The 12,158-nt window shown below is 33.1% G+C and overlaps 1 protein-coding gene across 4 annotated transcripts in view; it reads right to left on the minus strand.

Moving 5' to 3' along the window:
* The window catches only part of Skic3 (SKI3 subunit of superkiller complex), a 99,206-nt gene that overhangs the window by 79,531 nt on the left and 7,517 nt on the right, over nt 1-12,158 (minus strand). For 3 of the 4 annotated variants that reach the window (XR_005728377.2, XR_002484073.3, XM_013359013.4), the window contains exons 3-8: nt 10,144-10,289; nt 8,412-8,501; nt 5,066-5,209; nt 3,723-3,814; nt 3,226-3,301; nt 2,526-2,666 (exon numbers count right to left, since the gene is read on the minus strand). Coding sequence is in view for 2 of the 4 variants with exons in the window: in XM_013359013.4 (XP_013214467.2) it covers nt 2,526-2,666; nt 3,226-3,301; nt 3,723-3,814; nt 5,066-5,209; nt 8,412-8,501 (543 nt within the window). In the remaining 2 variants the exon portion in view is untranslated. The remainder of the gene's footprint in view (nt 1-2,525; nt 2,667-3,225; nt 3,302-3,722; nt 3,815-5,065; nt 5,210-8,411; nt 8,502-10,143; nt 10,290-12,158) is intronic. The other variant, XM_021726903.3, reaches the window with a different exon arrangement.

Here is a 12,158-nt window from a genome sequence, read left to right on the forward strand (position 1 = left end):
ATAAGTAAAATTTCAAAGCTCTGAAAAAGTTAATGATCTTAACAAAAATGAAGATCAACTAAAAGTTAAAGCTAATGGTTTTTCAAAAAAAAATAATGAAATTAATCTAAATAGAAAATGATGACTTTTTTGTGAACACAAGGGGAAAATAACCCCTCTCCTAACCTTTGAATATATTTTTAACAGCCAGAAATTCTTTTTTATTTATTTATTTTTATTTGTTTTAATTGGATATGATTGGATTGGATATGATCACTGCATGCTATGCACATATATGAAAAGATCACACTGAACACAAGATATATGTGTTAATATATAAAAAGTACAAGTATAATTGAAGCTGGAGATGTAGAGGCTGCTCCTAACATGTACAAAGGACTAAGTTTCTTCCCTAGTTACACATGACAATACAATGATCTTGACATATCATACATTTGAATCAGATGGAATATAATTTCTCATTTTTCTGAGTGTACAGGTTGCAGAATTACATTGGTCATGCAGTCACGTATATACCCACAGCAATAATAATGTCTATTTTATTCTGCTGTCCTTCTATTCCCCCCTTCCCCTCCCCTCCCCTCCCATCACTTCTCTCTACCCAATCTAATGTGATCTACTTCTTTTTTTTTTCCCTCACATCATCATACCTGAATTCTATATAACGAAGGGGGTCTCCTTCCCTCTTCCATGCAATTCTCCTTCTCTCTCCCTTTCCCTCCCACCTCAGAAATTAATTCTTAAAATTATTAGAGATTAGGAAAGAAACAGGGAAGAAGGAGAAGTTGGAAGAACAGTGATTGGATATGATCACTGCATGCTATGAATATATATGAAAAGATCACACTGAACACAAGTTATATGTGTTAATATATAAAAGTACAAGTATAATTGAAGCTAGAGATGTAGAGGCTGCTCCTAACATGCACAAAGCACTAGGTCTCTTCCCTAGCACACACAAAAAAAGAAAAAAACAACCAAACAGACAGACTGGCAGGCAGGCAACAGCTGGGCACAGTGGTAAATGCCAATAATCTCAGCTACTTGGAAGGGCTAAGGAAGTGAGATCACTTGATCCCAGGAGTTCAGAGATAGTCTGGTCAACATAGCATAACAATTAATTATCTTTTATGGAAGAGTACAGTACATCCAAATCAAAAAGACATTTTGTTTTGATATGTGCTTGGATATTCTGGTACCTTATATTATTCTAGGAAAAATATTAAAGCCATATTATAAAGGTGTGATTTAAAAGAAGCTGGTACGCTACTTCTTTCTTTTGTCACTACTCAATTTCTTCTACAACTGCACCTATGCACACATTAACCACCATTATCACGTAGGGTTTGGATCTTAAATGATCCCAAAGGCCATGTATTAAAATATTATTTGCCAACTTATGGCACTTTTGGAAGATGGAGGAAAATTTAGGAAACAGGACCTAGTACAAAGAGGTTAGGTCAATGGGGATGCCCTCAAAGGGTATATCAGGACCATGGTCCCTTCTTTTCCCTCTTTTCTTCCTGGCCACCATGGAGTAAGCAGTTTTGCTCCACCATGTGCTCCCCACCATGATGTTCTGTCTTGCCATAGGCCCAAAGCAATGCAGCCAGCTAACCATGAACAGAAATATCTAAAAGAGTAACCCAAAAGTAAATAAATAAATAAATAAGACTTTTCTCCTTTTAACTTGATTTTCTATTATATTTTGTCCTAGTAATGGAGAGCTAACAAACCACACAAAAATAGAGAAAGATCTTATTCTTACATTTTATCCTTAGATCTTAGGACACTACCTAACACACATACTCAATAAATATTTCTGAATAAAGAAACAAATTAATGAGTGAGCAAATAAGCAAACACAAGGAAATGAATTTTCTATTCCATACAGAGTCTGTAACTATTAAGGTTTAAAAATTCCATTCAAATACATGAATAAATTGAGTAGCTATTTATTATAATAAGAAATTAGGCTGACTTTTAGACTCACAAACAAAAAAAGTACTACAGAGATATTTTCCAAGTATGGTGCAATAATCAATGTTTTTACAGGAAAAAAAATTCTTTTTTTTTAATTACTTGAAAATCTGCTCCCTAAAAAGGAGTATTATTCAGGTATAGATTCTCTAACTAGTTAAGTTGTTAATTCTCAAAGTAATTCAGTACTCAGTTCATAAGTTCACACCTTCAAAGTATAATTTTTAAAAATTAAAAGTTTAAAACAATTTTTACAGTTTTTCCTCTAGGGCATAAAGTTACTGATTTATTGTGAATTCTTATTAATACAAGGGAAGGAAATTCTAATGCTATTGAGTACCAATTCCACTCCCTCCAGACTTCATGAGACTGTAGGCCAATAATTCTAACTTTATCAGGAAGAGCCCCCATGAATGTAAAATTACACTTCCAAAATACCTCGTCTAACAGACAGTATTATCCTATATATTCATTAGGTTTCCATTTTCTAAATTAAATTAAAGGATTAATTTTCATGATACAAACAAGAATAAATAAGTTAATACCAATTGCTGGGTTTCATTATTCTGATCTTCCATACTCTCAGCCAGCAACTGAGTCAATTTCCTCCATAGCTGATGAAGCTCCTGGTTGTCTGCACCTTCTTCTTGCCGTGTCTTTATCAATCTATGCCATGTTCGAGCCACCTATTAAAAAGGAGATTTAAAATGATTGTTATCTTAAATATAATAAAAAAAATATATAAATGACAATAAAAAATGTAAAATCTGGAAATAAATAAAAAATACTTCTTATATCCACTAATATATAAAAACAGCGTAAGCAAAGAATTCCATCTATTATGAAACCTATAAAATATATGCTGATTGGGCAAATCCACAGAGTACTTCTATCAGAAATATGATGTGAGATACCAGAGCAGATACAAAACTGATGACCACAGTTCCCAACACCTATAGCTTAAATCATCAGCTATAGAGATACCACAGTGGTCACCAAGTTCCACAGATGACACTTTTAGTTATTTAATTTATAACTCACCCTGTTTCAAAAAGATCTAGAAGTTATGATACCTTAAATTTGAATTGTTTATAATTGCCAAAGCATTGTAATTTACCTCTTAAAGTCTTATGATATCATACCACATATTAATTTTTAATTTTCACTTAGGCAAAAGGATAGCTTTCTTCTAACAATAGTTTTTTACTAAAAGATGTCTAAGACATTAGAAAACCATTAACCAACCTCTAGGTGTTTCTTTTCTTGGTAATAGAGATCCACAAGTTTCTTACAGACATCACACCACTTCTGTTTGTCAACACTTAGATCAAAAACAACAAAAAATGACTTTTTAATCTGATAATGAAAATAATCAAGAACTTAAAGCACTAAAAATTAAAATATCTCAATAATATTATCAGGTACTATTTTATTGAAAAATACCACAATAAAATTTTGTAAAAAGAGCCTTTTGTTAAAAAAATTAAAAATTAAAATTTAAGAAATGTCATTTTTCATTATATTGACTAAAAGTAATACCAAAATTCTCAAATTAGTCAATCTTCTTACTAGGAATGTTTTGATCTTATTTTAATCATAATCAAGAGATTCTATGATAAACATTTGAAAGAAAAATGCTTCCTAAATCCCAGTAAATGCTTGGCATACTTCTATATAATTTTTAATCAGTTTACTCTAATTCAAGCTTATAAAAAAAAAGTCATTCCCTATATATACATTACCTTTCATAAAGATCCAGGAGTTTTTGGTAAACACCCGGTAAGTCATCCTTAGCATTTATGTGATTACACTTCTCATACAAGCTTGCTAACCCCTAAAAATAGAAATAGTAGCAATTATTTTTATCTAACTATCTGATATTCCTACATTCATTTATTTTGCTAAATAACGTGATAACCTTTAAATATTATTTACAATAAAATATTACCATATTTTACACATGAAATGATATGTGTGGAATTTGCCTCCAAATAACTGGGAATGGGAGAAAGCAGATGAAGGGACAGGTGAAAAAATACTGATGTGGGTGCATTTTTGTTGAATCTGAATGATGGGCATAAAGAGGTTCATTATTCCATTCTCTTCACTTTTCAAAATGTATTTGAAGTGTTTCACGATAAAAAAAAAAATTTCAATGTGGTAAAAAGCATGGCACTACTTTTTAAAAATGATTCCGTATGTTTGGAAACAGCTTTATTGATATCATTTATACAGAAAAATAATTTAAGATATACAGTCTGATGTTTTTGATATATGTACACATTGTAAAATAAGCACCACAATCAAGCTAATTAATGAATTCATTAACTATGTAGTTACCCTTTTGTGTATTTATGTACAGGTATATATGTACAGGTGAGAAGATTTAATTTTAGATGTGTTTTGAATGACACTACTTTTATGATACAAACTGAAAAAATATTCAAGTAGTTTGTGAAATTTTTCATTTTTGCTTTAAATGCAGCCATTTCTCTAAGGGTATACCAGGTACCCTCACGCAAGTTCTTATTCATCTGAACCTGAAAGAAGTTCATACTTACCAGAGCCTACTACTTCCTATTAATTAGCTTCAAAGACATAATTGACACATGAAACAAATTCATTAAATATGAAAAAGTTAGAGAATCCAACTAAAAAACATTAAGATTGACACAAATAAATAATTTAACTTGGACTTTAAGAGAGGGAAATGGGAATTTGACATTATTTTATTTTTTAGAAAACATTTATATACAATTCTTTTCCCCCTGGTAAGCATAAAGAATATTCTAGATATCTTTTTAATGTACCTATAATTATGTTAAAGATTTATATAGTCAATCAACTTGGGTCCTTGCTTTCAGAAATAGTCCATTAGGTAGAATGTTAAATAGTGATACATATTATTCTTTAGCAACACTTTTTTTAAAAAACTAATTATAGACTTAAAAGACCAGTAAATTTAATTTTTTTTTCTTATATGGGGCAAATAGATGTTTAAATGTTTAATATTGGTATTTATACTTTGAAAAATACAAAAACAAATTATTTCCCATGTGATAGGGGAAAAAACATGTCTACATACCTGCCAAGCTAATAATTGATTTGGTTCTAGTTCAGCAGCTTTCTTATAGGCACCTTGGGCCTGATCAGGTTGTTCTAGCTCTGCTGCAGCAACACCAATAAAAACCCAGGCATTATAGTTATTTTTCTCTTGTTTTAAGACTGTCTGATTAAAAACAAAATTAAGAGAAAGTCATTTTATTTTTGAAACTATTGAACAAACAACAACAAAGTAACAGTCTATTAAAAATCAGGAAATCTGCATCTATCACTAACAGAGTGGCCTGGAATGCTATTTAATCTCTCTAGTTTCAGTTTCCTCAGGGAACTAAACTTCATTAGTGATTGTAAAGGGTTTGGAATATGAGGTATAGATAGATAGACAGACAGATAGAGAAAATTTGGGGGGTGAGGTGATACCAGAGATTGAACTCAGAGGCGATTAACCACATAGCCACATCCCCAGCCCCTTTTGTATTTACTTTAAGATAGGCTCTCACTGAGTTGCTTAGGGCCTCGCTCGCTAAGTTGCTTAGGCTGGCTTTGAACTCACATCTCCCACCTTCAGCCTCCCAAAATGCTAAGATTACAAGTATGCGCCAACATGCCCAGCTGAAGTATATCTTTTTAAAGCTGCCCAAGTGATCCTGATGCCTCCATCAAATGCCCCCTCCTACTCTTTGAGAATACTGAGGAAGTATAAAACAGCTTAAAGTAGAAAGCAGGGAAAGAAAAACAAAACTAGTTCCTAAAATGAAATTAGCTTCTTAAGGTTTTATATATTCTAGAGAAAATAAGAACTTTACTATGAGTTGAACCAACTTAGGTTTATGCGTATCCACCTAACACTTCCAGCAATCTATCATCAATGTGCTGCACAAGTCCCATTCTATCTAATAACGCTGCCTCCTAAAAAAGCATAACAATGAGATAACTACCAAAGTTCAGTTCTAAACTCTGGGCCCTTATTAATATTTATATCCCCAACATCAGGTCCAAAGGCTCACACATAACTGTCAAATAAATGATAAATGGCATAGTCATCTAGCAATCAGCAATTACTGGTTTTCAAAATCTGAAACAGATTTTTAAACAGATAATTACACAATGTGATAAAAGCAGGTAGAAGATTCTGAGAGAACATAGAGGAAAAAATACCTAACTCCATCTGCACAAACTGGAAAAGCCTTCTCTAAAGGGATGATCACACCATATTATAAAGCCCCACAGGTAGACAAGGTGATGATCAGACAAAGCCACAGCAAATACACTAAGAAGCAACATTTCTTTTTTTAAAATTCATTTATTGTCAACCAACATTCTAGGTTACTAAATAAGTAATCAGACATCTGTCACTGATTTTAGTCTCCATTTGTGTTTTCTAGTTGAGTACCTTCAGTATAAATAATGAACTAGTTGGTAGAATTCATATCTGAATTTTGCATGAAACATACTGAAGAATGTTACGATGCTGCTGTACATAACAGTAGAAATAGGTTCATATGTGCTTTATTAGTTCAATAAGACTACTGCTTAAGGAAATAGTCCTTCTCCCCTTCTTTCATTCAATCTACCACCCTAACCCAGTATAAACAGACTGCCCACCTTCTTCTGTATTAAGATTAGTACTATCATGGCCTCGTACCCCTGCTGGCCTCACAGTCACCACTGGAAATGTGAACTTCACAAAGATATTCTTATCCGCACATTGCTATATATTTCTCCTAATTTTGCCCAATTCCCTCTCTACCACTCTCCTAAATTCATCAGTGTGCCCTTTGGAATGCCCAATCTGGATCAGCCAAGTTCCCTCCATATTTTCAACCTTTTTTTTTTAACTGTAGTAAGTTCTGCCTGGACTGAAACTTGGCTATTCCCTTATCAATCTCATATGCTGCAGCTAACTTCCTATCTCTTATATACTTAATGCCACAGTGGCAGAATGAGAAAGAAGTTCTCCTTGCCCTACCAACATTCCTCTTCTGTTTCTCCTTCTTCAAAAACACCACTATCTTTGAGGCTCAACTCATCCAACTATACTGCAAAAAATACTCTTCTTGTTTCTATTACCATCAACAAACTCATAGGAACCACTCTGTTCTCAAATATTTAAGCACAAATTTTCTATCCATCTTCTCCTCCTCAATTCCCATATTCATTCTAACATTCATGTTGATGTCCTATTGAACTGTAGCCTCTCAGTTACTTAACTTTCCCACTTTTCCCCACCATCAAAAAATAAGATTTCCATCATGCTACTATTCTGCCTTTCTCCTGTCTTTCCAGTTCAATTACTATAATGGACTCATGGTAACAAAATTCTGATAATTCTAATTTTTTTTCACCACCCCCTTTTCTACTACTTATTACCCCACTTTTAATTTCTCATCCCTCCTTACCTAGCCTGGACTCCATAACCCATCAGTGTCATCACTCCCGTTCACAACTCCCTCAACTCCTCTGACTCTGTTTCCCCTCTTCTTTCTCACCATCCATCTCCAAAGGTGAGAACAGACAGTAAAAAATAAATAAATAAGACTAAGAAACAAAAAAAGCTCCAAGCCAGACAAAAATTGGCCTAGGTAGAACTTACATTCTGGCAGAGTTGGGGTGCAGATAATAAGTAAGATTTAAAAATAGAATATATAGTGTATTAGAGGTATTCCAAGGACCTCAATATGAAGTAAGAAAAACACATTTAAGTTCACTGTTCACTTTTAATAACATGTAACTTCCAATAGACTCTTATAATCCTTACAATTCTTACTAGTAGCTTGTTTTGTCAAGCTGCTTCAAGGCTTCTTTTGTCTCAAACCTTCTATAAAAATCCTTTCTCACTATTAGTTTCTACTTCATCAAGAAAACAGGCCTGCAGAGGGGAATGCTCTTATCTTCAAGAGCCCTCCTCTCAAGCTCTAGATCCTATCCTAACCTTCCCAAGGACTTCACTACGCTAGCACCTTCTATTTCTTCCTCACATTCAATTTCTCCCTTTCGCAGGGACATTCCCATCAGCATACAAAAGAGCTTTAGAATCCTGATTCTCCCATCCACAAACAAAATATAATTAGAACGTCAATATACCATTAAAGAATAAAAACTTTAAGATATAAAATAACCCATCAAAAGATATTTATGACACATTCAGGTTTTAACAATATGTCTTCAATAATTTACCAATAAAGAAAAAGACAAAATGAAGTGTGGCTTAATTTTTCCTACTAAGGAGTTATTAATTCAACCACTCCACTTGTCCTGCTAAATGGTCTTAACACATTTGTTGCATGTAGACAGTAAATGATTCACACCATACAACACTTATAAATGAGTAACATACTTTTATTGTGGAAGAAACAAATATCAGATACCTTGCAATGTTTCAAAGCTTCTTTATATTCTTTGTTTCTAATTGCATCTCTTGCACTTTTTAGAGCAGTCTTCACTTCTTTGCTGGACATCTGTCAAGGCAAAAAACCCAGTTGAATCCACAAGAAATCTGCCTAACTGTAAGAGTCTCAACAAACTTAACCATTTGAAAAAGGCACCTGTGTTTTCTCTCTACTACCATATAGCTTATTCTCTCACCTCTTCAGATTTTTATTCAAATGTCACTTTCTCTCTGAAATCTTCCCAAGATATATAATTTACAATTTTAAATCTTCTATCTCCCTACTCGCCTTATATTCCCATTAGCCCTCCCCTTAGTTTTTCTTCAAAACATATTTCTAATACACTATATATTCTATTTTTTTATCTTACTTATTATTTGAACCCCCAACTCTTCCAGAATGTAAGTTCTATATAGGCCAGATTTTTGTCTGGTTTGGGGCTTTTTTTGTTTGCTTTTTTTACTGCCTCATTCCCAGAACCTAGTCTTTGACAAATTATAGATGGTTGATAAATATGTTGAAATTGAGCTATACTTAAATTACACTCACTTTCCATATTTTTTGGCTAAAATAAAGATGATCTTGTAGGTCAGCACCCAAAATACATACAGTTCTCAATCCAATTTTATAAGCAAGATCCAAAAGAATAAGCCCAAACAGAGTAAAATTTGGTCTTATACAGAATAAGATTTAGTAAATTACACAGAGTAATATTCAGTAAATATGATGGGAAAGTTTAAGGAAGTTTAAGAAAGCATTCTGTTTTAATATTAGTTTCTGAAAAATATAAATCAGAATATCAACTGCCTTCACATAAGGATTACTATAAGATTATTTTCTCTAAAGAGAAATAAACACAATGTTTATACATGAATGGTAGCATAATGAATATGAAAAAGGATTATACAATAACTTCAGCCATAAGAAGATACTTCAATTGGCAGACAAAGTATTTCTTCATTTAATGTTAAGAAATATGGTACTGGGCATGGAACCCAAGGGTACTTTACCACTGAGTTACTTTTAAGACAGTGTCTCACTCAGTTGCTGAGAGTGTTGCCTAATAGTCCAGGCCAGCCTAGAAGTTACAATCCTTCCATCTCAGCTTCCCAATAGCTGGGATTACATGCATAAACCACCATGCCTAGTAAATTAATTTGATTTTAAGTAAATTAGCCTATTTTAAGTTTTATAACTTATTCTGGCTTACCAGGAGGCAATCAAATCAATCACAATTCAATATTGAAAACAAAAGAAACATTTGCATGTTCTGCCAACTTCATTTATTTCAAATTTCATCAGAAAGGCAAAACAAAATTGAATAAATATTAAGTAGTAATAGACTCTAGATGTTTTAATCAACAAAATTAATCAAAAACATGAATTACTAATATATTACTAATCAACAAAATGAATCAAAACATGAATTACACTAATAATACTTTATATACAAGGAGAGTGATGTACAAGCCCAAATCCAAAGAAATTTGTGAAGTTAGAGGTTAAAAAATATATATTTTTGACTTAAAGAAAATAATATAAATAATACATAAAATAATATAAAAATTAAGATGCCATAAAAGCAACTTCTTTATAGCCAGAACCAGATTCTTCAAATAGGCAAAAAAGAAATCTTACACCTAATTATAATAATTACATAATTTAAAGCAAAGTATTTCATATGCTCTTATTTTGGAAACTACTGCCTCACCTGAAATTATCTTGGTATTAATTTATGGGTGAAAACTTGAGAAGGATTCTTTGTAGTTTACAAATCTCAATGATTAGGTAACAGAGTTCAATGCTGATTTCACAGATTTTCATAAACCTGTTTCCTTTGGTAAAACAACCCACAGACTAAAAAAGAGAGAGAGAGAGAACATCAATGATGATAACCAATCTAGATCAATGAAAAGAAACTTTCAAGTAAAAAAATCAAGAAAAAAAGCAGCCTCAAAATAAAACCAAACAACAACAACAACAAAAAAAAAAAAAAAAACAGAAGACCACCACCTTTTCAGGATGAAGATCACCATCTCTTCTACAACCTACTATTTAAGTGGGAGCATATACATAAACAGCAGAACCAACTGGCATTAAAACTACATGCAGTCCCCAAGCTATTCACTGCATATGATATAAAAAAAAGGTCCCTGTTCTAAAGAATACAATATACATCAAGAGAAAGACCTAAGACATATGAATTACTAGAAAACCAAATACTAAACCACAGATGATTAAGTAGAAGTGCAGTAGGAATTCAGAGGAAAAAAAAAAGGTTTGTGATGTAATTGATGGCTACTAAAAGAAGACAGGACTTAAGAATGGAAGAAAGAGGGCTGGGGTTGTGGCTCAGTGGCAGAGCACTTGCCTTGCACATGTGAGGCATTGGGCTCGATCCTTGGCACCACATAAAAATACATAAACAAAATAAAGATATTGATTGTTGCTGAGGGCCATTACCAAGTAGGAATGACACATCGAAATTTCCTTGCCAAGCGTACCTCATGCTGCTTAGAGGACATTCGATGGGACATTGCATGCATGATTTAATAAGGTGACCTTGGCGGATCCGGGTTTAGAGCTGATCAGGTTTGAGGAAGTAACCGGCTCCTTGAGTTTAAGGCGTTGCCAGTTTAAGATAATGGGTTTTAGGGAAGTTAGAGGTTGAAGATTATTGCTGGGATTAGGGTGTTCCTGCTGCTTGTTTCCGTTGAGATTAAAATGGGATTTGGAGATAGCCTCGTGGAGTAGGTGAATTGTGCGGGGAGACGGCAGAATGAGATTGCCCCTGGACCTGTGTGGAGGCGGTGTGAGAGCGGGAATAAAGAATTGCTGTTTGAACCTACAAAGGTGTGTGGTGGCTCGTGATTCCGGTGCCAAGCCGAGACATTGGCTTTGGCAGATTGTGTCTATGTATAACTAAAACAATATTTTAAAAAATGGAATAAAGAAAGAAAATCACTCCACATGTGCATGTACACATATGTAATAACACATCCCATCATTATATACAACTATAATGCACCAATAAAAAATTAAATTTAAAAAAAGAAAGAAAATTACTCCAGTCAGAAAAAACTGTATTAGCAAAGAGACAAAAATGACTGTGGCAAGCTTAAGAAACAATAAGAAAATCAGGCTGAATGGAACAGAAATGACTCACAAAAGAATAGAAGAAAACAAGATTAGACAGGTAGAGTCTAAGATTACAACTTTTAAAAGTCACACAGACAAATCTGGACTTAAATACAGTAACAAATAGGAAATCATTAAAAACTTTTTAAGTAGATTGTTTCTAAAGATCACTAGAATCAAACTTCACTTTCTCTTGGTAACCCATTCAAGTCTTTCCATATTCATGTATCTCCATATTTAATTACAATTCCTTATGCTGCAGTGCAATTCTCTAGTAGTCTATTCCCATTCCTTCTGCATTTGAAATGACATTTCTCATTGTTTGGACTGAGGCCCTCTCTCTTCATTTAGTGAGTATATGTATGAGTGTGTGTGTGTGCACATGCATGCATGCTTATTTAAATTTCAGGAGATTAATTTCTAAAGAAACAAAATATTGGAATCTTAATCACCTAAAAACTACTTCTCTCCTTTTGAGGAGAAAGGAAGCAGATCATTCACTAAGTTTTCAAGCAAACCTTTATTGAGGACTAACCATCCACTGGGTACTATTCAAACCCATTCCTTTTTTTTTTTTTTTAATTCTAA

The sequence above is a fragment of the Ictidomys tridecemlineatus genome, chromosome 1 (genome assembly GCF_052094955.1).
Source record: "Ictidomys tridecemlineatus isolate mIctTri1 chromosome 1, mIctTri1.hap1, whole genome shotgun sequence".
NCBI lineage: Eukaryota > Metazoa > Chordata > Mammalia > Rodentia > Sciuridae > Ictidomys > Ictidomys tridecemlineatus.